Source organism: Felis catus, chromosome F1 (assembly GCF_018350175.1).
Source record: "Felis catus isolate Fca126 chromosome F1, F.catus_Fca126_mat1.0, whole genome shotgun sequence".
Classification (NCBI taxonomy): domain Eukaryota; kingdom Metazoa; phylum Chordata; class Mammalia; order Carnivora; family Felidae; genus Felis; species Felis catus.
In genome coordinates this window covers 18,926,567-18,953,753 of record NC_058384.1, presented here as the reverse complement: position 1 = coordinate 18,953,753, position 27,187 = coordinate 18,926,567, and the positions used below count along the sequence as shown (strand labels likewise).

The window sequence follows — 27,187 nt, the reverse complement described above, 5'->3', positions numbered from 1 at the left end:
TCTACTCAGGGAGAAGTGATAGTTTATTCACTCCAGTTTCTATAGCCCTTTGAAGTGGATGGTGGTGTTGGGATTCCCAGCCTAACATTTCAGTTCCAATATACTTAAAAAAAAAAAAAAGTGCTTCTAAAAGATTGGGATGAACTGAAAAGTCTAAGGTAAATTAAATCTTGTTTTCCTGGACTGGAGGGATTTGCTGCTTAAATACATTCTAGGGTGAATTTTCTCTCCCTCTCTCTCTCTCCCTGTCTCTGAGGATGGGAAAAAAAATTCTTTAATAAAGAGAATCAGGGGCGCCTGGATGGCGCAGTCGGTTAAGCGTCCGACTTCAGCCAGGTCACGATCTCGCGGTCCGTGAGTTCGAGCCCCGCGTCAGGCTCTGGGCTGATGGCTCGGAGCCTGGAGCCTGTTTCCGATTCTGTGTCTCCCTCTCTCTCTGCCCCTCCCCCGTTCATGCTCTGTCTCTCTCTGTCCCAAAAATAAAATAAACGTTGAAAAAAAAATTAAAAAAAATAAAAATAAAAAAAAAATAAAGAGAATCATTATTCTGAATTTACTTTATAGAAAATTTGTGGGGGGTGCATATGTTCAGTTTCTTGTACATTTACCGAAAGTCAAGTCAAACTCTTCTGCCCATTTACCTTCACCTGAGCCGGCGTTAACTCTGCCTCTCCCAGCCTGAGTTGGCGGCATTCTGCCTCAGTGGCCCCAGCAAATTTCTTCCGTAGTCTTTAGAGGATGGCGCGGACCAGAGCCACTGAAGCAGACTGTGAACTGCAATCCCGTCCAAGACCAGACCGGATCCAAGCACGATGGAAGAAAGAGAAAGGGTCTGAAAGGAGAGCTGGGTGGGTTGCTCCTGAGAGCGGACTTCCTCTCTCTGTACCAGCCCCTCAAATGCCTGATCTTGTCCCTTCCTCTGCAGCCACGTGTGGGAACCCAGGAGAACAGCTTCTATAAATGGCTGCTCTCACCATTTGGGAACCTTCCAGGGATGAATACCCTGAAACCTTATTTCTGAGACCTTATACTAGCCTACACAGACTGCATAGTTATCGCAGAAACTTTAAAAAACTCCCAGAAACAGAAAAAATGTCTCTAAATATACTGTAAGAACCCAGATTCTGGAGTCTGGCTACAAGGAAGCTAATCCTGGCTCCACCCTTACTAGCTGTGTGCCCTTCCTCAAGTTCCTTAACTTCTCTGGACCTCAATGAGCTCATTTGTAAAAAGTGGATAATAACTGTCCTTCCAACGTAGGACTGTTGTAAGGATTGAATGAACTCGTGTGCATAAGCCATGAAAAGTGCAAGATCTAGCAAGGGGGCCGAAAATTTCAGTATGTTCACGTGACTAGAAATGCACGCGCCAAACGGTTAACAATAGCAACCTCTAGTTGCTAAAAGGAACAAGGGACGTTCTGGTTTTATTTCTTTTTGTGCTTCTTCCTATTTTCTCTCTTTCTGTTGCATTAGAAACTAATTTGTAATTGGAAAAATAGATGTCTTTGATAAAAGAAAAAACTTTCAGCAAAGCTCCCAGGGCTGTCTGAAGGCCACGGGCAAGGTGAAGAGGACAAAAGAGCGGTGACAACAGGGTGAGTGGGCAGAGGGATGAAGGGGAAGTTTTTATTCAGAGATGCACTCGTGGGAGCCCTGAGGCTGGCTGGGTCACCCAAGGTGAGGATTTTGAGAACCCTTCTATTTTTGACGTGCTTGGTCCAGCAGCCAGGTTCATCCCTCAGCAGATGAGCCCGGCCAGCCTCATGGCTGACTTTCAGCTCCGACGCTCCCCACGATGGGCCTAAAGGGCCAAGAAGACATAGCCCTTGTCCACGCACAAGGCCAGCCGCGGCTGTGGTGGGGACAAGGATGAGGGCAGACTTGCCCCCTGACCTGGAAGATCTCCCCCGACCTCGAAGGCAGGAGCTGGAGCTGCCCTTCCTTCATTTGCATGTCTAGGTAATTACAACTCATGAAAGTATCTAACCCATTAGTTAAAACCCGGCCCCAGCATTTGACTCTGACCTCCTGCGGCAGCACGGGCCACACGCTGACTCCATGCTGCCTGGTTTGTCCTCAATTTATAAGCAGCACAGCCTATAAATAGAAACCCTTTTGCTCAGTTCCCCAGGAGGCATCAGCAGGTTTTCCAGCTTGTATGTGTTTTCTTCTTTCTTTTTTAAAAACCAACATGGGAGGCTTATTTTCCCTGCCGGCTGCTCCCCCGCCCTCTCCCCCAGTTCAGTCTGGGGGCACGGGGAGCTGGCACAGCACCTGCAGCTCCGGACGGTGGCGGCGGGGGGGGGGGGGTGCGGGGGCGCGGGGAGGCTGCCTGGCTCGGGTCCTGACCCGCCGGGCCCCACTCACCTGTAGATCCTGTACCTGGTGGTGAAACCCTGGCGGTAGCGCTCCATGAAGTCGGCATACTCCTGGGCGCGGTGGAAGGGGCCGCGGTCGGTGAGGAGCCAGTCCAGGGGCGGCTGGCCGGCGGAGGGGGCATGCTGCTCGGGGAGCGCGGCGGCGGCGGCCGTGGCCGAGACCGCCAGCACCCAGCCCGGGAGGCCCAGCGCCAGCAGGGTCGCCCATGGGGCCGCCGCCCGCCCGAGCCCTCTAAGCCGAGTGCCGCACTGCCGCCTCATGCTTCTCCCGGGCGGTTGGTTTCTTCATTCTCTCGCCACGCTCCCCCGCTCTGTGCCGCTCCTCCAGGGCTCCTGGAACTAGAAAAGTCCGACACGGCGATGTCAGTTGGACACCCTGGTCTCAGCCCGCACGGGCCTGTGCGCCTCGCACGTCAGGAACCCCCTTATGCTAACGACACCTCTTCCTCGCAGGCCCTGGGCAAAGTGCTCGAGGCACGTGTCCCCTTCGGTCCTTAAAACAATCCTGGGGGAAGACCGCCGTCCTCATTTTCACACATGTGAGGGTGAGGGTTAGGAAGATAAAGAGGGAAGGAAGAAACCACATTTTTGAACCCTGGAGGTCTGCCCAGCCGTTCCAGTAAATTGCTTCCCTTCCTGTGTTGACTCAACGCCCTCTGCTTCTGTCTCCCTCCCTCAGAATGTTCGCCGGGGGTCCGTCGCAGGCCCACAGCGGCCCCACTGCCTCGAAAAGCTTGAGGCCAGGTGAACACAGACCCCACTTCTCGGGCAGCCAAGCGTGCGGCACAGAAGTAGGGAGGTCCCTGGTTGCCGGGAAGCTGGGTGAACTTGAACAAATCACTCCCCTTCTCTGGCTGTAGTTTTCTCCTACAGAAAATAAAGGGGCTTGATGAGATAATATCTAAGACTCCTTCCAGCTTTCAGGATCCGATTCCCTCTTACTGAAGGCCGCACAGGAACGGCGTTAGAGCGGGAAATCGGATCGCCTACCATCAGAGAGCAGATCCCAGTACACACGAGGCCTGTAGTTCTGTCTCCACAGGGCATGGGAGCTCCCTGATGGCAGGGCTGTGTATTCTTCTGTCCCAGGTCCCGAGAGCAGACAGCTGGTGTTTAGAGACCCTCCCTGAAGGAGTGAATGAGCATATGCCCGGCCTTCTCTGAGTAGAAGGGAAGGGGCCAGGCAAGAAGATTCTGGCCTTCAAAACTCCTGACTGCCTGTGACTCCTCATATTTCGTATGGCCTTCGATCTCCAGCGCCTGCACCTTGTCTAAGAATAAACAGTCATCTTTACAAACCTTTGGGCAGACACAGAGGACTGATTCGATCCTATGGAGGTCCTTACAATTGCATTTGTCCCTCAGATCTTGAACAGCACATGCCGTCTCCCCTAGCCAGAAGCACTTCAGTGCTAGAATGTGCTAGGATGCCTTCTAACCCTACCCCCCAGGACCTGTAATCTGTGGCCTTGAGGACTTTCTCTGGCTGCCAAAACCAAGGAGACAGGCTCCTTCCTTGGGGATGAAACAAGGATGTTATTCTTTGGTACTTCCAGAGCCCTGTAAGGGCAGACAACGTAGCCTTCAGCATCTGATTCACGCCCCCTCCCAGAGTCCCCAGTGTCGTCTGCAATGGCTCCAGTTCAACAAAACCACCAGACTTCCCTTGGACCGGTGTGAGCCCTGAAGAGGCTTCCAGGAGGCGGGGCCAAGCATGAATCCTGGATACGCAAAGCCTAAAGGCTGGCCCGAGTGTGAGAGACCCGAGCCTCAGCATTTGTACAGGATGCTTTCAGGAGGGTTGTGGCCTCCTCTTGGAAGGATGCATGAGAATATGCACCTTCAGACTCACTCCTCCACCCCAGCTAGGAGGTACTGACCACCTACTATGTGCTCCAGGGTGATTCTTTAAAAAAAATTTTTTTAGTGTTTATTTTTGAGAGAGAGAGAGATAGAGACAGAGCGCAAGCAGGGGAGGGGCAGAGAGAGGGAGACAGAATCTGAAGCAGGCTCCAGGCTGGCTCTGAGCTGTCAGCACAGAGCCCGACATGGGGCTCGAACCCACAAACCGCGAGATCACGACCTGAGCCAAAGTCAGACGCTTAACAACTGAGCCACCCAGGCACCCCTGTGCTGGGTGATTCTTAGAAGCTGCCCCAGTTGATTCTCACAGTAAGTTTGTTACAATGGCGCTATTATTACAGGTTTGCCTCTCACCGGGACTCAGCGGAGTTGCGCTAGGAAGATGCAGAGACAGAATATGAGCTTAGATCTGGCTCCATGTCCAGACCTTGCCAAGAAGGCTGTGCCTACCTAAAGAGCCGGAGCCACCACAAGACAGACCCTCATTTCGTGCACTGGTCGAGACAGAGGCCAAAAGAAGAACACGGAGGTGACACCTGCCTTACTGGGTCTCGGAACATAGCACAGAATTCTGATCATTAAAATAGGTGATGCTGACACACAAACTGGATGGGCAGATCAATGATATAGAACAGACAGCTCAAAAATAGAGCTCATTATCAACAAGAGCTAAGCATACACATATACATATGAAAACATTACAGACTAATTGGGTAGGGGATGGAATATTTTAAACATCGCATTGGGAAATTAGTTCCAGATGGATTAAAAAGTTAAATATAAAAAATAAAATCATAGAAGGAAGAAAAATCCCTGAGTGTTTTATAATAAGCATGCATTACTCTTGAATCAGGGGAAAAGTGATATAAACTGAAAGGAGTCTGCCTTGCACATGGGGGGGGGGGTAGGACTTGTTTTTACAGGATGTAATCCGATGAGGATGCCCAAAATATTTCTCATTTGATCATTCACACATTCATTTCTTGAGAAGCATAAATTGGGAACTCCTAAGACACTATGCTAAGCATTGATTATACAAAAGCAAGGGCTCGCTCCATTATCTGAAACTCTATTGGTGATTAATTCCTCTTATAAAATACTGTTCTGTTTTTAAAGGCATGTTGACGGAGGGGAAGGGAGAAGGGTCATTTTGGAGACTGGGGCTACTTGACTCCGCAGGCCAAGGCAACAAACACTATGAAGTGGAAACGCACTGACCGGTGGGAGAACACTGTGGAAGACAGGATTCTAAAATGGCCCCCAGGACTCCCGTGTCCTTCTGTGCACTCCCCCACATAATCTCCATGTCCTTCTGTGCACACCTTGCATAATCTGCTCCCTTTGAGTGCGGGCAGGGCCTATGAATATGGTCAGATACTACTAATCAGTTACTAATCACTTAATTTTGAGTTGTTCAAAGGGGAAAGTTTCCTTGGTGGGCCTGACCTAATCAGGAGAATGAGAACCCTTAAAAGAAAGTGAAGTGTCAGAGAGACAAGCTCCTGGTGATGTGAAGAAGGCAAACAGCCATACTGTGAATGGCCTGTTGGGGGGCATGCAGCAAGGGACTGTGGGTCGCCTCTAGGAACTGAGAGCAATTCCCTGTCAACAGCTAGTAAAAAAGAAAAAATGAGAATGACAGTCATAGCCCAAGAAAACAAATTCTGCCAACAGCCACGTGAGCCTGGAAGAAAACCCGGGGCCCCAGGGAAGCACCGCTTCCCTGACTGACACCTTGATTTCAGTCAGGTGAGACCTGGAGCAAGAGGACCCGGCTAACCCATACCCGGATTCCTGACCCCCAGAAACCGCGAGACCGTAAATTTGTACTGCTCGATGCCACAAAGTTGGTGGCAATTCATTCCACAGCAATAGAAAAAATCATACAGACAACATAATAGATGGGAATACTCCTCTCCCGTCCTGTGCAAAAGCCTGGTCTGGTGAGGGGTTTCCGTGCTCCCTGAGGAAGAACCATCTGTTGTTCTCGGCACGCGAGAAAGCTAGCATGGCAGTTTCCTGAGCAGAGTGGTGCTGCTCACGTCCATCCCCCCCGCTGTCTAGATTACAGACCCCTCAAGGTCAGAGTTCAGGTCTTTGCTTTTATCATTCCAGCCCTCACACACAGTTCGTCCTCAAATTTATGTGACGACTCAATTCCGCGCGTTTTATAGAGGGATCACGGTGAGCCAGGGACAACACGTGGCATTGGCTCAGCTCCTGAACTTCTTGGGCCCTGTGCTCTAACACGGGGCGGGGGGGGGGGGGCAGTGGCGGCCGCCACCTCGCCTGCCAATCAGGAGTTTTCTGAGGACAGGTGTGAAAGGCTGTGTGCTCTTTGAAAGAAAGGAGATACGTTCCGTCAATGTGTGCTTCTTGCCATTCTTTGTAATTAGGCTTTTTCAGAGCGCACAATGTGCTGGAACCTGCCTGGTTCTAGGAGTATCAGCTTTGGAATCAAATGGTTTTGATTGCCGGGGCCAAGTCTGCTGAGTGCAGCAGGATCGCCTGAATGCAGCGCTGACTGCTCCCGGGAAACATTTGGCCTTGGAATCCTACGGCTTCCGCTTCGTCGCTTTTCCTCGGCATCTGAAGACATCCTGACGAAAAGATCTCTTTTCAAGAGGGAGAAGTTTTAAACCGGTTTCAAAACTTTCTCTTAAAACATCTCTAGACTGTGTTCCCTCACCTTTAAAAAGAAAGAGACAAAGTAACGGCTGCACTGACAGTTGTGCGAGAATTAGGCTCTTTCAGGGGAAGGGCTCTGGGGCCACTTCCTGTTTACGCTCCACAAATAATGTCACCAGGGGTTTTGTAACAGCAAACGTCCAGCAAATTATAACCATCTCAATTCTCCTGACTTCTGGTGGGATTGCTAATATTCAGCAGGTTGAAACAATTAGCACCTTCCCCACAATGCTTCCAAGGGTCGTTTTATGCTAAAGCTGACTGTGTAAGTAAACCTCCATGTTCCGCGTGAGTATTGTTCAAGTCATGGCTGAGCTAGCTCCTTGAGGAACAAAATACAAATGTACTTGTGAGAGCCAAATAATTCCATTTACTTACACTACACCTACGACAGAGTTTTACACCTACACAAATAATAAATTAGCCTTGGACCAAAGGCACAAGTGAAATAAGTTCATCGAGCCGTGAATAAAAGGGATTACGGTTTTGCCAATAGAGAAAATCAAGTACAGACCAAGTCACGTGAGAAGCAGGCAGTGCGGCCTTTGAAATGGAGAGAATCGTACCTCTACCACTCTGACTGTCAACCAACTGAGGACCTGGGGGGGGGGGGGGGGGGAGGGCGGTTAGTGTCATGTTCTCCTGGTGGTCTCAATCTCCATTTATGCCCGGACCTGTTGATATGCAGAGCAGTTAGGATCTGGGGCTTCCGCTGCTCATGTGCTAAACCTTGGCAAATGAGATAGGAATAGAGTCTCCTCAGGACTCTTGGGTGGCTCGGTTGGTTAAGCGTCCTACTCTTGATCTCAGCTCTAGTCTCGATCTCAGGGTTGTGAGTTCAAGCCCCGTAATGCACTCCACCCTGCGCGTGAAGCCTAATTAAAAGAAACATTTTTAAAGAAGTAGAGTTTCCTCTCTGAAAACTATTCTAGAGGGAAGGTCACTTATCAGAGGAGTTGAGGGCACGGCCAAGCTAAGCTGCTGTTAGAGTCCAGAAGAGAAGGAGAAATAGAAAGTGTCATTATAATTAACAAAATCATTCATTCTGTCAACAATGGTCATTAATAAATGCCAGCATAAATCACTTCGTATTTGTGTGGTAGTTACTGCTTACGAAGAAGCACAGGTGATAAAATTACACTTGAACTTCATCTTCCAGATTTTATCCCCTTTTAACAGATGAAAATGCTGAGGCCAGGAACGGATGTGAGCTGCAAGAGGGAATCAGGTGTTTCAGCGGCAGATCAATGTCTACCTGCTTGAAAGCATTTTTTAACGGTGATTTATTTTTGAGAGAGACAGAGTAAGTGGGGAAGGGGTGGAGACAGAGGGAGACACGGGATCTGAAGCCAGCTCCAGGCTCTGTGCTGTCAGCACGGAGCCCAAAGTGGGGCTCAAACCCACAAACCATGAGATTATGACCTGAGCTGAAGTTGGACGCTCAACCAACTGAGCCACCCAGCCGCCCCCAGGTCTACCCTCTTCAGATCCTCCGGGATCCCTTAACATGATTCACATCGATAAAACTACGTAGGCTTTGCCACTTACAGGTTCCCTTGGGAGCAAGTCACTTCCCTCTGGGAGCGTTCTCTGGTCATCAGTGAATTGATTTCAGAGGTAAGATGATCCCTAGGATCCTGCCCGGTGCCGAAATTCCATTATTCTATGCAAATACAAGGGGCGCAAATATATGGGGAAAGGCATTAAGATTTCAGTCCTATTTGGGAGGAAACTCTGTTTCAGGAAGGGAGTGAAGCATATAAAAAGTGAGGTATAAAGCCAAAATCCTTGCCCGTTGGAGCAGTGACATTTCATAAAATGATTAGGCAGTGACATTAAATAAGTTTTCAAGCCATTTGAGTGGTTAATTGGCCAACTCTATTGAGGAGATGTTTTCTTGACTAAATCTGAGGGTGTCTTTGGTAGAAACGCAGAGAGAGCGTGATTTGTTCTTGTCCTCCACCACATCTTGGTGTGAATTCGGCCTCCCCTTTGTCTAGAAAGGGCGGACAGACAAGAGAAATGACAGGGCGTTCTGGGGTGGAGATTCCTAAAGGGCAGGTAGATGTGGAGTGCTGTTAGTTCACCTCAGTGCCTTTCAGTCTCCCCTCTCGTCGGGATGAGCTCCAGCCTCCACAGAGACTAACCACGGCGCGTTTGCCCTGGTCATAGGCTCCTGGTTGCACTTCCGAGAGCTTCCGTCTTGGCCGTCGTTCCCCGTGTGAGCCCAGGCAGATGTCACGCCCCGACGGCCATGTCTGCTCTAGGCTCCGTGACACAACCTTCGGTTTCTCCCCCAGAACCGGCCCGGAACCAGCAAGCTACATTTGCTGCATTTCCCGACCGCTGGTCAGGAAACAACTTAAAATAGGTGAGGCATATGGTTATCCTCCCTGCGTAAGATCAGGGGAGCAAGATTAATGATTGTGTGCGCAAAGGTAAGAGCTAATTATAATGACTGTTTCCTAAATGTTCTTACATTCATCTGAGACCTCTGAGAGGAGAGGGTGGAAGAGGGGAAGGGCCTCGCCGAGGTCACTCCGGAGAAGCAGAAGGGACACTCAGACATTCCGACTCCAAGACCTATACCGCAGCGGTCCTCATCCTCACCCACTTCTGTCCTTCAAACAGCCAGTGTTAAGCAATTCCTATGCACAAGGAATGTCCTAGGTGATGGCACTAAATCTGATGCACAGACCCAGAACTTGCCCTCACGGAACAGGAAGAAAGTATAGGACTTGGGGGTCCTAGGAGTTTAAAAGAACGACACACACGCATATGCCCATGCGCGCACGCACACACACAGCTTTAGTGACAATTAGACTTTGTAGGCTCCACCCCCTCAGGGCTCCAAATTTATAGGTTTCTGCTGTGTGATAACCAGCCCTTCACTTGTCAAGGGCGGACTCATCTGTCAGTCGCGTGCTTCGTACGCGCCTGGGGGATGTCCTTGGCACTTTCCTTGGAGAGACAAGCCACCTGACAGGCTTGCCCACAGCCTCACGTGGTAAAGCCCGGGTCGCGGTGTGCAACCAGGGAGGCCCCTGTGCCCCGGAGCTTCTCTTGAGGTCACGGAGGCCTCCAGAAAAGGGAAAGAAGGCAGTGCTGATCAAACAGAACCTCTAAGCGAAAGGTTGTCTATTTCAAAGCCTTTAAAACCTGGTCTCCATGCAGATCAACCTTCCTCGAAACCACTTCCATTATACTCCTTTAGGAAAGAACAGCAGTTCCTTGTGGCCCTGAGATACATCCGCCCTCCTCTGCCACACACCGAGACCCCCGCCAGCGGGTCCACGGAGAAGCGCCACAAGCATAGGCCAGCGAGTCGAGCTGCCCGGCTTCTCACGCTGGCTCCAGCTCCCTGGCCTCAGTTTCCTCTTCTGTGATGTATATTAAAAAAGGATAACAATACTCATGCCTCCTCATAGGGTTGTGGGGATTAAGCGAGCCAACATTTACAAAGCCTCTAAAAAGTGCCTGGCCTGTGGTGAGTGCTGTGTATGTGTTCGCTGTGATTTCTTCCAACGCTTCAACGTAAGTATCGGAGCCAAAAAGAGTCCACAGGCACCGCCTCATCCACTAGGGGGTTTTGTTTGCTTGTTGCTGTTTACAGGTAAGAACGCTGGAGCCTGAGAAGGTAAAATCTCTGTTAAAGAGAGATGTCCCCGTTAGCCTTTGGGGATCTCTACAGGTCACTCTGAGTGGCCTCACCGGTCCTCCTCCCCAGGCCCTCCATAGTTAATGACTCAGAAGTGGGCAGTCCATCTGCCTTTATCTGCGGCCTCTGTCACCTGAGCCTTTGTTATCTGCCTGTGGGCCCTAACACTGTGTTCATTTCTGCCCCCCCCCCCCTCCGTGAGTCCGTGTCTGCCTGTGACATCTTTTAGACTCATTTTCTCCAACAAACTTCTCAAAGCTTGGCTCTGTGTTCATTACTTGGTAACTTTGCCTTCTTTGGGTCCCTGATTAATTTCTACCTGGTCATGTCATAGAACTGGGGGGGACAGGGTGAGATCCTGGAAATTAGCTGGAAATCATCCAGTGGTTCTCAGCAGCCTGGAGTGTGTGCGGTATATGTGTGTTGGTGAGAGTGATCATGGGGGTGGGGGTTGGTATAGAGACAGAGAGGGAGGGAAAGGGAGAAATAACCGATGTCCTAGGTTGGGGTATATTTCTATGTTTTGAAATATTTTGCAAATCCCTCAAGGAACTTTTGATGCAACTGTCCAGTGCGAGCCAGTGATGGAATCCCCTTCACAGTGGACAAGAGATGAGAAAACGTAGGGCCACAGAGGTGCGGTGAGTTATTCACAGTCACGTCGCTGACTTGGGGGCAAATCAGGACGTGAACCTGGCCTCCCAATGCTACGCCTAGAGCTTATTCTGTCTATTTCACACGTGTCCGTGAGAAATTGACATTTCCAGAAGTGGGAACCCATGAGTTCCAGAGCCCCCATCGTCATCATCACCAATTATTGCACAGGCATCAATTACTATGTGCCAAACACTCGTCTTTAAAACTTTCCATTCATTGACTCATTTAATTTTCACAGAACCTTAGGAGGTGGATGTTGTTATTATGCCCGTGTTACACTGGGGAACGCTCAAGAACAGAGAAGCCAGTAATGTTCTTCCAAGAGAGTCCTCAGTATGGTCAAAATGACCTAAAACCTAAGATCCACAGACTTTATTCTGTTAAGGGAGCTGTAGTCACAGAGGTTATCCTGGATGCCTCTAGGTCACTCACTCTCATTTAAAAAATTGCTACGGAGTGATGAAAAGTCTAAAATCTTAGAGTTTAAAAGTAGGTCTCGCCCAAAATCATTTTCCTGACGTGGATAAAGACATTTAAGCCTTCTGCTTTTGGGGAAGCTGTGTGGCTCCTGTTTAGATGGCCTGTCAGCATGGCCTTAGGAGAAGGCAGCTACATATCACTTGCGCTATCTTAAAATTCATAAGGCCAGGCATGTTCCCCCAACCTGGGCCTGGGTGGACGACCCGTAGGTGCTGGTTTCCTGCACAACCCCTGAGTTACTGCGCTCTTTCCTCAGACCCTCCAACCAACTGGGCCTGTGCCCAAGATCCCCATCCCCTCCTTTCTACCCAATCTTAGCGTGTGCATCTCAGGTACGGGGTTCGCATCCTTCTTGACTCCTGAACCCGCTGCCCTCAGCTCCCCTACTTGCTGTTGTAGGAGACAGACCTCCAAGAATTGCCTACCCTTTTGCCTAATTCTGAACTGCCCCCCAAGCTCTTTTTGTGTTCCTCTTGACTCGTGCTGGCCAAAGCTGGTCCTCCTGTGACCGAGATCATGCCAATTGCCGCCTGCCTCTGGATGGGCCCCTCCCTGGGTGCAGCTACTGAGTCATTCACTCCATCCCTTAGCAGACTGCTGGTTCCATCCTCCAGAGAGGAAACCTTCTCCATCCCTGCCTCCTTCCCACCAGCCCGGCTTCCGCTGCTCAAGCCCCAGCTCGCTTCCCAGCAGAGCCAGCTTCTATATACACACAGGACAATTTAAGTATTTCTTTCAGGCCTGAGAAGCCAAAATAAACCTAAGCCGATCACGTAGAAATTGCTCACCACCTTGCGGGCAGCCCCACCGAGGTGGGGCTGACGAGCAACTCTCCATCCTGACCCTCGGCCCTCAATGCTACTCTTGCTCTTGGCTTCCCGCCATGCCTGTCACTGAATCTGAACTTTTAGCCCAAGCTCTGCCCTATTTGGGCCTTGGCACAGACCAGAATGTAAAATGATAATTCCCTGAGCTGTGCCAAACAGCGCAGAGCTCCCGAGATGTTACAGATGCAGCTGTGACCAGCAAACACATTGTTTCCGGGATGGTGTTTGTAAATATATGAGCTGCCCGACAGCTTGTGGAATTAAATATAGATGCTACATCACAAAGTCTAGCTAAAATAAACTATATGCTGCTCAATGAATGTCAATAAGTACACGGAGAAAGAATCATTATCCCTTCTCTGCAGCACAGTCCAAGGAACCCATCCCTAAGTGGGTTTTTCTGTTTGTTTGCTTGCTTTTTGAGGAAGGCAACGTTTCCCCCCCACACAGGCTTTTGTCTGGTCCCGGTGGGCAGCCGGGGGAGGGTGGCATGCAGTGACCGAGTGGGCACGATCGGGAAGGTTGCTGCACTGGGTGTGGTGTGTATGGGGTGGTGGCCAGAGCCAGCCCATCTGAGGTTCCCGGATGGACCAGGCAATCACAGTCAACCTTTCGGGATTGCTGGCTTTGAGAAACCATTTCTAGAAGTACGTCTGAAGTGCACTGGTGGGTTCGAGAGACATGATGGAAAGCAAGCTGATCCATCACGGCCAGTCCTCTCTCCCGTTCTTGAGCCGAATGCCTCCCCTTCCCTCGCACTGATTTCTACTGGCTGCTTGTATATTAGCAGCCTCTTAAGTGAATAACGGCAGGTTACCCGAAGCTGGCGTTCACACACTAAAATCGGCATCCCGAAGGAGGTTTCTGAGCGCTCTCGTTCAGCCTTCAGCCGAGAAGCCCTGTTGCCCTGCGATCCTGGGCGTTACGCAGAGCCCACGCTGCTCTGCCCGGACTGCCAAAACCCCACTCCAGGAGGTGGTACAAAGTGAAAGGCGCTCTGAATTTGGGGCGACGTCAGTGTGGCCCCGAGGAGTTCAGGTTTGACTTGTGCCGATCATTTTGAACGTCTGCAACTGCCACGCTGTTGCCCATTGAATGTATGTGTCCGTGCGTGTTCCTCTCTGGCTCTTTAGCACCAAGTTCTCTCTCCACTACAAAGGGGAGCCGCAGACCTAGGTAGACCGCGGCAGCCCCAGCACCGTCTGGGTCCTTGTGCAAAAAGGTTTCCGAGTTTCCGGTGGAAGAGCTAGAGTAATTCTCTACAAATCTTAATGCAGACTTCCTTCTGGCTCACCCTGCCACGGACTACCCAGACTACTTCTGATAAATTAAACCCTTTGGAAGATGTGGCGATAAGTTTCCCCACTTCCTTCCTTTTAGGAAAGCTAATAAATAGCTATTCGTTCATCCGACTAATGTTTATCGGACAACGAACATTTAGCTAGAATGTAAAATGCACGAAGGGAGGCTGGAAGGTAACGCTGGGATTTCTTTCAAAGAAAGGTGAGGGCAAATCCTTACAATAATTCTCTCGCGGCAAGCCTGATTAGCCAAAGCCACACCAGAATGACTGTGCTGACCGGGATTTACAGATGTCCACAACTGAGTGACAACTGAGGCTTGACCCTGCAGCTTCTGATTCAAAGCGAAGATCATTCTCAGCCTAATTTTGAATTGTATCATTGATTTTCAGTCCAAATCTTTGGAAAAACAGTAGAGAGTAACTCCTAAGAACTTGGAAAATTAAATCAAATATCCCATTCCTCAAGCTTGGTAACAGAGAATACAGTTAAGACAGAGCCAAGTATTTATTCTGATGGGTCTCCAGTGTGTGTGTGTGTGTGTGTGTGTGTGTGTGTGTGTGTGCGTGTGTGTGTGTGTGTGTGTGTGTGAGAGAGAGATTGAGAGAGAGAGAGAGAGAGAGAGAGAGAGAGAGAGATTTGCCCCATGAGACCTTTCTCAATTTCCAGAGAAATATTTGGTTGCAACAACTTGGAGAGGGGTGCTATTTCTCGTGGGTAAGGCCAGGTAGCTGTTAAGCATCCTATAATCCACAGGACAGTTCTAATAATTCCCTGACTCCAAATGTCAGTAGTGCTGAGATTGAGAAGCTCTGGCTTAGGCCAACAAATTCTAATGATCTTAGACTCATACAGTATCTCTGAATACTGGAAGGCCAACTTTTTAGAAAAGTTTTTCATGCACACCTAGTTTGCCAACATATGTCATAGTGGTGAAGACCAAAACTTCTCATCCCCACAATCCCTCCTTCTAGGCTTCCTGTTTCCTGTTTAATTGGTCCTTGATAACAACAACAACAGTTAAAAGACCTATTTATTGAGTTATTATTTTCTACTGGGCACTGTGCTAAGCACTTTACTATCAACAAAGTAGATAGTACTAATCCACAAGCAGTTAATATAAGGAAAATGAGATTCTAAGAGATTTAGAAACTTGTGCACCTCCTTCCCTCCCTCCCTCCCTCCCTCCCTCCCTCCCTCCCTCCCTCCTTCCTTCCTTCCTTCCTTCCTTCCTTCCTTCCTTCCTTCCAGTTCAGTCAGAAAGCCAATAGGCAGGCCTGTGCAGCGGCGGGGGGGGGGGGGGACTAGCAAGGATCTGGATCCATGTAAGGCAGGTAGTTGAGTGGAGCAGTAGCCCAGTGGAGTCAGGAAATTGGGCGGGGGGGGGGGGCGGTTAGCCAATAAAGTAAGTATATTAAGGATAACAGGAGCTAAATTTCTCATGGTCAAAGAGAGGAGTTGGAAATATGGAAAGAAAAAAAGCTAGAATAAACCCTCTGGTTTGGCCTGATTAGAAGTATGAAGTATTTCTAAATCTAGATAGAGAAATAGAAGGATAGAGAGAGAGAGATTGACAGATGAACAGATGGGGAGATAAATAGATGTCAGAGACAGATAGATAGAAGTGTGTGCGTGTGTGTGCGTGTGTTTGCACATTAAATATAATATGATATTCTGGGTTGGATTCTGGAATAGAAAAAAGGATATTAGTAGAAAATGGATGTAATCTAAATAAATTTTATAGTTTACTTAATAGTATTGCACCTATGTTAATTTCTTATTTTTGACAAATGGACCACAGTTACAAGATATTAAAGTTAGGAGAAGCTGGATGAAGGACACACAAGACCTCTGTGCTCTTTCAAACTCTTCTGTAAATATAAAATTATTCCAAAGTAAAATGTTTATTTAAAATTAAAGTGTATATATGCATATATATACAATAACATATTATTGTATTGAATTATATATGTATTAAATGTACATATGCAATAAGGCATATGCATGTACGTATATGCAATAAGGTACATATGTGTATATATGTCTACACAATAATGCATACATATTTATATGCAATACATACGCATACACACACATACAAGCTATCTCTCCCAATTCTGTCCACCCCAAGTATGTCCAGTAGGACTCACCTCACTTTAAGATCTTGGTTTCTAAGTCCTATTCCTTCCACCAAAAGGAATCAGGGATTGTTGGAGAAATGAATGATTACAGGCCTGTGGCAGTTAAGGTGTAACATGAACTTGGAACATCTTTTTATGACAGAAACATCGGTGTCCTGGCAAATTTTTAACATCCAGCTCTCTGGAGGAAAAAGTTCTGATCGTAGCATTTGCCAGTTTCCGTGGTGCAAATACTTCCCAACATGCCTGATTCCAAGCTACCCACTTAATGTTAATGACTCACACGTTTCCTGAAAATTTTGCAGTGGGCTCCCATAAGCCATTGTAAGCTCTAGCAAACTACTGGGTTCATATGTGTATATGTATCTCCAAAGAAGGATGGATACATGTCAAAAGGACACAGAGCCAGCTTGAAAAGGTTCCCGTCATGAATTCTGGGACAATTTGAACATCAAAATAAATATTGATAGTAATGGATTATATTCCTTTGAGTAAAATAAGAATCTATGAGGCCACATTATTTACACACACATACAGCAATACCCAGGGAGGAGGGAGCTTTCTTATAATTCTTATAATAGAATGACAACTAATAAATGTAAAAAAAGGGATAGAATTAGAAAACCATCATTTAGGAATTCTCACGGTGATAATCCATTCAGAAAAGAAACATAAATGAGTGCTAAACTGTGAAATACCCCCATTCTTCATCAAAGAAGAATATTTCACAGTCTCAGAAGATCTTCCTCAAAATACTTACTAGTTATACAAAGGAAAAAAAAACTTTACAGTGGACAAACTGATAGCTGCCATCTTACTCTAGTGATCCAAGTTAACAACACCAGAATTTACAACCTTTTAAAATTCTTTTTAAAGTTTATTTATTCATTTAGAGAGAGAGAGAGAGAGAGAGAGAGAGAGAGAGAGAGAGAGAGAATGGGAGAGGGGCAGAGAGCAAGCCCAAGTAGGCTCCGTACTGTCTTGTGCAAAGCCAATGTGGGGCTTGAACTCATGAACCATGAGATCATGACCTGAACCAAAACAGAGTCTGATGCTTAACCGACTGAGCCACCCGGGTGCCCCTAACATCACTAGAATTTAGACAAAGAGAAATCATGTGCCACCTGACGGGATCCAGTGAGATCACAGCACTTCTAGCACAGTCCAGGCAAAAAATCCCAACTTGAATTCAGCACGAAGAAACATTACACAACCTAAACTGAGAGATATCCTATAAAATAGCAAGCCCATAATCTTCAAAAATGTTAAGGTCACGAAGATCAGAGAATGACCGAGGAACTAATTGTTCCAGATTGAAGGGCACTTTAAAAAAGACACGCCAACTACAAGAAATGTACAGTCCTGGGTTGGCTCCTTTGTTATAAAAGACATTATTGGGTCAGTTGCAAAACTTCAATAGGGTCTCTGGATAAAGGGCATCTGGCGAGTTCTTTGTACTCCTGTATGACTTTTTTTATGAGATTGAAATTATTTCCTTGTACAAAGGAAAAAGGAAAAAAAAGAAATTCATACATGATTACAGAGCTCACGCAACCAACACTGAAACCATAGTTGTTCTAACTCTGACATCTGGGCGAATTACCGATCCATAATTCAAAAATATGTTTGTCTATTGAATTGTAGAGGGATATCTAAGATACAGACAGATCTTTCTTATTTAGGACAGACAGACCCTCATTATTTACATCTTAGGAGATACAGCTAGAGACTTGATACACGTGGCTGTATCCAGCATTGTCCAATAAAAATATAATGCAAACTACACAGATATTTTAAATTTATTATCAGCTACATTAAAAAGGTAATATTAAGCAGATGCAATCAATTTTAGTGATATATTTTATTTAACCTAGTGAATCCAATATATTGTCATTTGAAATAACTCTGTATGGTGACAGATAGTAACTAATCTTATCATGGTGAGCTTTTCATAATAAGTGTAATTGTCAAATCATTACATGATACACCTGAAACTAATTGAATGTTGTATGTCACCTATATCTCAATTAGAAAAATAAAAACACAAATTTTTGTCATTTGAATATGTAATTAATATGAGAAAATTATTACCAATATATTTTGTATTTTTTCACACTGAGTCTGAAATCTAGGGTATATTTTACACTTACAGCTCATGTCAGTGGAGATGCTAAGTTCTCATCAGCAATACTTAATTCTTGGGGCGCCTGGGTGGCTCAGTTAGTTAAGCGGCCAACTTCGGCTCAGGTCATGATCTTGCGGTTTGTGAGTTCAAGGCCCGCATCGGGTTCTGTGCTGACAGCTCAGAGCCTGGAGCCTGTTTCAGATTCTGTGTCTCCCTCTCCCTCTGCCCCTCCCCTGCTTGCACTGTCTGTCTGTCTGTCTGTCTCTCTCTCTCTCTCAAAAATAAATAATAAACATTAAAAAAACATTTTAAGGAGCACCTGGTGGTTCAGTTGGTTAAGCGTCCGACTTCAGCTCAGGTCATGATCTCACGGTTCGTGAGGTCAAGCCTCACGTCGGGTTCTATGCTGGCAGCTCAGAGCCTGGAGCCTGCTTCAGATTCTGTGTCTCCCTCTCCCTCTCTCTCTCTGCCCCTCCCCTGCTCGCACTCTGTGCCTCTCTCTCTCAAAAATAAACAAACATTAAAAACTTTTTTTTTTAATTTTTAAAAAAGAATACTTGATTCTTTGTTTAGATTTGAAATAATTTACAGTTGAAAAAAGAAATCACATACCCAACGTATTTCCAAGCACACTTAAATTTTTTCTGATAACTGAATTGAGCAGAAGTTTTGAAATTTAAATTAATGAAAATGAGGTAAAATTTTAAAACTTAGTTTCTTCGTCACACGAGCCACACATCAAGTGCTCAACAGCCCCATATGGCTCATAGCTACCATATCGGACAACACGGGGCGGGATAGGTCCACAATTCATCTGCTCCTATGTATCCCTGTACATTCGGGATACATTGCTCACACCATTCCCCTGCACAGAGACTCTAACTTTACACCATCCAGAGCAGGAATACTCTTTCCATCCTGTTGCCGTTAAGCATAAAGACTTTGAGTGAAGCACGGTTCCATAGACGTGAAGGGACCAGAGGTCCTGGCCCCTCGTTTTCTGCCTCCGCCTACTAAATTAATCGCCCTTAAATCATGGCCGCCTCCGGACTAGCACTTGGGTAAATAAACAGGGGAAATCCATGGCAGAATGGTACCACAGAGGCAAGTTCTTTACGATGAAAAGCACTAGACAGACATTGATAGTTCAGTTTATTTTTATTATTAGAGGCCAAAAGCGGCGGACGTTGCCATCACAAAGATTGTGAGCAAGTCCCTACATTTGCTATTTTGGCTTCTCCATGGTAACAATAAAGAAGACGCTCTACCCTCTTCAGATCAACGGTCACACACCTCCAGCGCAGAATGAAAGGAGCAAATATTGCAAAGCTGTGCTCTCCCCAGAGAAAAGTGTTACAAGTCAATTTATACCGGTAATTGTTGCCAAGTGCTGCAATCATGGATACCCTTCACTCCCTTTGTTAGATTTTAGGCACGTCCAAATTTTCTACAAAACATTGCACTATTTTTGTAATCAGAAAAAAAAAAAAAACCTTTTTCTAATTAAAAAAAGTAATGTAAGATATTAGGAGTGCTGCTCTATCTCTATGCGTCCCATCATCTGTATGACTGAGCAAGACCTGAGCCAGCTGCCCTGGCTAGAGAGCTTCAGCTACCAACGCGAACAGCCGGTCAGCTAATCCTGCCATTTCCAACCATCTCAGCCGCTCACACTTGGTTGTTCCCCTCGTGTGAGGCGGAGCTGGGGTTTAGTGGAAACAAACAGAAACAACTCATCACACTCATTCACAAATGTCGCTCCTTCCGGCTCCTTCGGCCCTCCTGCCGCCCCACCATCCTTGATATCCTGCCAAATCTACAGCCTTGTGCTTATTCAGTCCTTGGCCAGGCTGCCCATGGGGATGGCCCGGGCAGATCCTGGAACTGGCACTGGTGATTCAGCAGGATGGGGCTTTGTGTCTCACTCCATCCATCCTCGCTCTGTGCCCTAATGAGTGGCCCAAAGGCTGAAAGTGCCCTCCTGACATCGCAGCTGGCGTGGAGGACCCGGGGAGCAATTACCCATATGCTTTCTGGGCTCGCTGTCCCCTGAAGTTTCAATTAAAGATGCTCTCAGTTCTTCTGTCTTGTTTTTCTCATCCTGACTTAGAACCCTCCCCTCCCCTACAGGGCCACTGAATACCCGGGTTCAGACTGTCGTTGCAAACGCCAAGAGACACCATTCACTCCATAGTCTAAGCAAATGGCTCCCTGTGTTGTTGAGCAAAACACAGTTGTATCCCGTGCAGTCGTATCCGAGGGCCTGCCGCATCCTGCATTTTCTCTTCGCCTCCGGATTGACAGTTAAGCCACCACGTTGCTGATGCACCACGACTGTAAAGGGATAGAGAGAGCGCGTGCAAGCAAAGACCCAAAAGGCAAAGGACAGCAAAGGTAGACTTGTCGGACCACGTAGGACACCTCTGAGTACCATCCACACGCCCCCAGAGTAGAGTCCCCTGACGTGGCTTGAAAGGGTTCAAACATTCGAGGCAGTGACACAAACAGGGAATGCGGGGGAGGAGACGCCGGGGAGTAATGTGCACGGTTTGCAGATGTAGCAGCTGGGAGCTATTTCTCTCAAGGGCAGTTATCAGCAGGTAGGGGGTCATAACTGCCACCACCATGGGCATGGAGGGAATGGTAAGCGTACTTCTTCAAACACTTAAATTCCCATTTTCGTTTCTGGGGTATTCACAGACACAAAGCTATCCCCGCCCCCAACTACAAAATGCCTCTCAACATTGTTCTTGAACCGACCCACACACGGCCACCCCTCGTTCCACAAACATCACTGAGCTTGACTTCGGCAAAAGTCCACAGCAGCTTTCCACTCTCCAAACCAGGACCTTTTAGTACTTGTAGTACCTGTAGCTCCTACTCACTGAGTAGTAACGGGGTGCTAGGCGATGTTCTCTCTGCTTTACATACACTGTCTCACTGGATCCGCAGAACAATAAACAGCCTTGCATTCTACTGATATTTTACCTTTATGGACGAGGAAATGAAAAGCTAAAGAGATTGAGTAATTTGTCAAGGTGCCAGCGTTTTATGGCCGGGACGGGTTGTCTGGTCCAGAGCCGGCTCGTAACCACTGGGTTCTACCCTCCTCAGTCCAATTCTCCCTCATCACCCTGGCTTCTTTGCAGCTTTAGGCACTGCCGGCCTCTCCCACCTGGCTTCTCTCTCCCTTTGCTTCTGTTGATCTCCGACTTCTCTTGCTTTGCCTGCCTTCCCCCGCTCCAAAAGCAGGTTCCTGCTCACTCATATCATCCTCTATCCATTAGCACAGCTCTGTCCTCTCCCACCCTGCAGGTCGGGGAAAGGAAGCAACCAGGAAAAAAACTGTAATAATGATAGAGAAAACTCCCAGCAAGATGGCGACTACATTGGCAATTGACATCTGGAATTCTAGACTTGTAGAAGGGCCCCATGTTTCATAGAGGAAGAACCAGAGTCCAGACTGTGATTACAAGGTTTAGGTCTATGTGGCCAGTTAATAATGGGCAGGCGTTAGAATCTAGGTAGGTTTTTGCCACCCAGAGACCTTTCGTGGAGCCCACTCTTCCAACAAAACCATGGTCTTAACAAAGACCCGAGGGGCCTATTATCCACATAGGACTTCCACGCTTACGGATCCAGATCCCGATCCCAGGGCAACATTTATTTTCCGCAGCCCACTCTTCCCCTTCAAAGCCTCTTTGTACCCTGAATTTCTACCCTCCCTTTCTCTTCTGTCTACCTGCCCACCTGCGATCTGGGTTTTTCCAAGCTGTTAGCCCTCTGGCTCTACTAACATCTTTCTTCTTCTATAGGGTTGTTTTCAGCAGGATGCAAAGGCCATTAGTAAATCAATAACGTTTTATTTAGAAAAGGGGGGGAGGAAAGGACCTGGAGTTTTTAATTCAGATCTAGCAACTCCTGGGGCATTATCAGGAGCATTCTAAAATTAGGCCTTTGAAAAGCATGATGCTGCAGCTGTTGGAACTTGATAGCTTCCTGCCCATAAACAGGAGCAGCTTGCCATGGGTGGGATCATTAGCCGAAACCTCCCTCTCCTGTGGTGGGTACGGCTTCCTCTAACTCTAATGCCATATGTGCAGTCTATTGCTTTAGACCTCTTTGTTTTACTCCTGCCTCCTTCCCCTTCTCTTCATTCATCTCTCTCCCGGTCTCCACACGTGTCCTTTTTCTTCTTTCTAGGAATCTTTGCATTTCCACATATCAGTGTGTTTCCATCCAATGCAGCAAACACTTCCACCAGGGCAGTCTCGTCAATGAAGCCACGTCGAGCATCTTAAGCACCAACCTCTCTATGTTCACAAAGATGACCCTCCAAAGGTCAGCACGTGCCATGGGACCAATCTTTGAGGACTCCTGTCATTGTTCTGCCCCTACTCCTGTTCCAGCCTCACTGCCTACGGGCAGAAAACAAAGTCATGGATCTGTATGGGTATGAATGGGACAAGAGAAGTGATGGCACGGGCACACACGTGAAGGCCAAGGTCATGGTGTCTGAAACAACACACTTAAGATTTGACCCTATAACACTGCAATTCTGCATTTCCTTTGATCTAGCAAGTCTATCTCTGGACGATTGTTCTGAAGATGCACAAGGAGATTCAGCTACAAGGATGGTTTATTGCTTGACAACAGCGGAGAGAGAGAAACTGAGCTACTTATGTTTCTGAAGTATATTATTTACCTGTTACTGTGTAGCCATGAACACAAAACTTAGCAGCTGAAAATTAAAAAAAAAATGTTTACTATCTCACACAATTTCTGTGGGTCAGGAAGTGGGGCTGGCTCTGGGTCTCTTACCAGGTTGCATTCATGACGTTGCCTAGGGCTACGGGCATCTGAATATTTGGGGGTAGAAGACCCAAGTCTAAGTTGGTTCATTCTCAAGGCCAGCGGGTTGGCGCTGGCTCTCGGTAGGAGCTCTCCATTACTCTTCATTCACACAGACCTCTCCGAAGGACAACTCAAATATCCTCGCAACACGGAAGCTGGCTTTCTCCGGAGTGGGTACTCCACAAGAGAGCAAGGCAGAAGCCACCACGATGTTTGCAACCTAGCCATGCAAGTTGCACACCACAATGTCTGCTGCAGGTACCGCTCACGTAGATCTAACCGGGTACTCTGGGGGAGGGGACTACCCAAGGGGGTAGATACCAGGAACAGAGACTCGTTGAAGGCCATCTTGAAGGCTGGCTACCACATACGGGGACTACTTCACCAGGAGCAGCAGCCCTGGTCTCTCTCCTCACCAAGAATTCTTCATTCTGTGAGTTTGAGAGAACACTGAAGCTGGTCTGGGCCCGTTAGTTCTAGACTTCTTTGTCTTTGCCAGCTGTCTGCATGCAGTGGATGTGCATTCTGCCTGCTCCCTGTCATCCAATAAAACGCAGGAGCTCTGCTTCTGTGGCACGGCAGTCGGCTCGGAGGGGTGGCGATGGGAGGGCTTGTGTATCTAAGCCTGATTTAGTTCCAGATCTAGGTCACATTCTGTACTTCTCTCTTCCAGCAATGAAGCTCGTCTCTACCTGTGTCTTATTCCTCCATGGATTCCCAAGGTCCAAGTGCTTTTTATTGACCCATCGCACTCCCGATTATGTTTTATATTTTAAAATGTGGTCCTTATGATAGTGGAAAATTCAAGACACCTAAATGTTGTACAACAGATTGAGCAAATTATGGCATATCCATACAATTCAGTATAATACAATCATTTAAAAGTATGCTGTATAAGAAGATTTAATGATACAGAAAATTGCTTAAGATATATTAAGTGAATACAGGATATGAAACAGTATGCAAGTTATTGCTCTATTAAAAATAATGTACATATGCTTAAAAAAGAACACCACACAGATACCATTTTGGAGCCAAGGTATGTATGTATGTATGTACGTGTATGTGTATATATATATCAAATATCAACTGTAGTTATCATTGGTTGGTAGGCTTCTGGGTAGTTAAAATTTCCTTCCTTTTGTGTTCCCTAAACTGCCCACATTTTACACTCATTACCTCTGTAGTGAGGAAAAATAGAGAGAAAGTTTGCAGATGCTATAGTTCAGGGGTTCAATTAAAAGTAACTAGAGGTTTCTGACATCCTTTATTGGAGAGAGAGTCAGGCATTAGAGTGACTCCCGCATCACCTCCATAAGTTCATTTGACACCATTGACTAATGCCTCTTTCATAAACACGCCCTCCTCTTGGTTTTCTTGACCCCATACTTTGTTTTCTTTCTGCTTTCTCTCTAACAGGCCCATACTCCTATACCAAGTCATTAAACGTTAGAGTTTCTCAAAGTACAGTTCCAGGCCTTTCCCTCTTCTCCCTATATGCTCTACCCTGGGAGGCGTCAACCCACATTCGTGGCCACAGAAAGCAGTTACCCATAGATTATAAGAAATTCATGCCTCAAGCCCAGGCCTCCCTCCTGAGCTCATAGGATTTGTGTACAACCTGAGTACTTTGACGTCTCAAAACTTTCTCAAGTCAGTAAGTGCAAAATCAGCCTCATGATCTTAAGTGGCTCATGATCTTAGCAAAGTGTAGGGCAGAATAATATGTTCTTGGGGTTCTCAATCCTGGTTGCACATTGGAATCACCAGGAAAGCCTTTTTAAAAATACCAATGCCTGAACCCCTAACGGTTCTGATTAAAAAGTGTGGGGTCACGCCCTGCAGCAAGTATTTTTTAAAGCCCCCTCAAAGGATTTTAATGAATGGACAGCGTTGAGTGCCACTGATATACTTATTCAATAGAAACCTCACAGTAATTTTGGTATCTTCCTCTTTCTTGTCCCTTAAGTATAACCTATCCCTAAATCCTACCAATTTGACTTCTAAAATGTTGCTCAAAGTTAACCGTAAGTCTTTGTTCTCACTGCCACCACCTTAATCTAAACGATCTTCTCTCATCTGGACTTCCAATGCTTTTTGCATAATGCATCAGATCTGAACATATCATCTCTTTTTACCTCCTGTCGTGGCCCCCAGTGAGTCAAATCCTTGTATAATTCCCTCCTCTTGAGTACAGGAAGGGCCTGTAGCTTGCTTCTAATCAACAGAATGCAGCAACAGTGATGGGATGTCACTCTCACTATTACATTATATTAGGGAAGACCCCATTTTAGCAGACTGGAGACAGAGATTCTACTGCTGGCCTTGAAGAAGCAAACAGCCAGGCTGTGAACTGCCTATGCAGACGGCCATGTGGCAGTGGCCTGTGGACAGCCTCTAGGACCTGAGGTTAGTCTCCAGCTGACAGCCAGTATGAAGCTGAGGCCCTCGGACCTAAAACTGTAAGGAAGTAAATTCTGCCAAACAAGTGGCAAGGTCGTAAAAGTGGTTTTTCCTTAGCTAAGCTTCCAGAGACAATATAGCCTGGCCAACATGTTGACTTCAGCCACGTGAAGCCCCGAGGAAAGGATCTAGTTAAGCCATGCACACGTTCCTGACTCATGGGAACTGGGAGATCACTAATGTGAGTTGGTTTAAAGCACTAGATTTGTGCTAAACTGCTATGCAGCTATAGAAAATAGACCCTTGGGATGTCTGAGTGGCTCAGTGGGTTGAGCTACCAACTCTTGATTTCAGCTCAGGTCATGATCCCAGGGTTGTGGGATTGAGCCCTGCGTTCGGCTCTGTGATGAGTGTAGAGCCTGCTTAAGATTCTCTCTCTCTCCCTCAGCCCCTCTCCCCTGCCTGTTCTGTCTCTAAAAACAAACAAACAAACAAAAGAAATAAAGGAAAAAGAAAACTAATAGACCTGCTCATTCTCAACCCCAAAACACAGCAATCATTCAACAGCTTCGCATCACTCTTAATATGAATGATCTGGCTCCTCCCACCTCTCCAAACCCATATGTTCTACCTTGCTCTGTGCACTAGCCATGTAGACCTTCTTTAAAGGCCTGGGATGAGTCTAATAGCCTTCAACCACGGGGCATTTGCTCCTCACATTGCCTCTGCATGAGCAAATGCTCTTGAGGGCTCTGTTCATCTATTTCTCACTCAACCCACCTCTTTAAGGAAGCCTTCTTTGAATGTCCCTGTCAGGGTCAAATTCCTGACTACAAGCACCTGTTAACATTGTCTCTCTTTTACTCATAAAACTTGCCAATATAATTTTACATATTTGTTTGGATCATTATTTGATCAAAGCGTGTCTCCCTCGCTAGTCTGTGAGTTCCATGAAGGCTGCATTATCACTTGCTTTGGCTTGTCATTTTAACCCCAGTATCTAACACATTACCTAACATTTAAAGTGTTCCTTGGACGGACGGACGGACGGATGGATGGATGGATGGATGGATGGATAGATGGATGGAGGAAAAGTGAATTGGATATGGCTTTTGTACCCCACTTCATCCCAGTGCATTCATATTACAGCACTGGATCTCACCTCACCTCAATGGATCTAGGTTAGGTGAAAGTTTATAAACCTAGGATTCAGGAGAAAAAAACTACAACCAGACAAATACCCAACAATTAATAATTCTTCAACAAAAGTTGGCAAGCAACTATATGTAAGGCTATGTGTTAAGTGTATGTGGACTGCCAAGAAGTACAAGGCAAAATCTCTGACTTCTTATAATAAGCAAGGACCCATTTTAGGGTCTCAAGAGAAAACTTAAGAAACCTTCTCTTTTATTCAAGAAATAGTCCTTTATGATACAGTTGGTGAAGTTAAAATTGCCAGAAGACTCCCATTCAAGCTCATCCTAATCCAACGAGGGTCAAGGTAGGAGAAAACAGATGATCTGCACAGATGTGCCCTCCTAAGTTTAAGCTTCTAGAACTCTTGAATGTCCAGGTTCTATTCAGCACCTGTTTTATAAACTATGAGTCACGATAAATACTATTTTTATATCTTAGACTTATTCCACAAAATATTGACGAATTTCTACACGCTGAGCACTAGTCAACTACTTCTTACATTTATATTCCAGTGGGATAGAATACAGATGGCAAACATATCAATAATTAAATATATAACATATCAGGTGGGAACAGTTCCATGAAGAAGAGTACAGCAAGGCAAGAGGATAGA

The 27,187-nt window shown here is 46.7% G+C and overlaps 1 protein-coding gene across 3 annotated transcripts in view; it reads right to left on the bottom strand.

The window, feature by feature from the left end:
- The window catches only part of BRINP2 (BMP/retinoic acid inducible neural specific 2), a 122,638-nt gene that overhangs the window by 62,562 nt on the left and 32,889 nt on the right, over positions 1–27,187 (bottom strand). For all 3 annotated transcript variants that reach the window (XM_045048928.1, XM_045048929.1, XM_023247854.2), the window contains exon 2: positions 2,370–2,719. In XM_045048928.1, coding sequence (XP_044904863.1) covers positions 2,370–2,641 — 272 coding nt within the window. In that variant the 5' untranslated portion in view covers positions 2,642–2,719. The remainder of the gene's footprint in view (positions 1–2,369; positions 2,720–27,187) is intronic.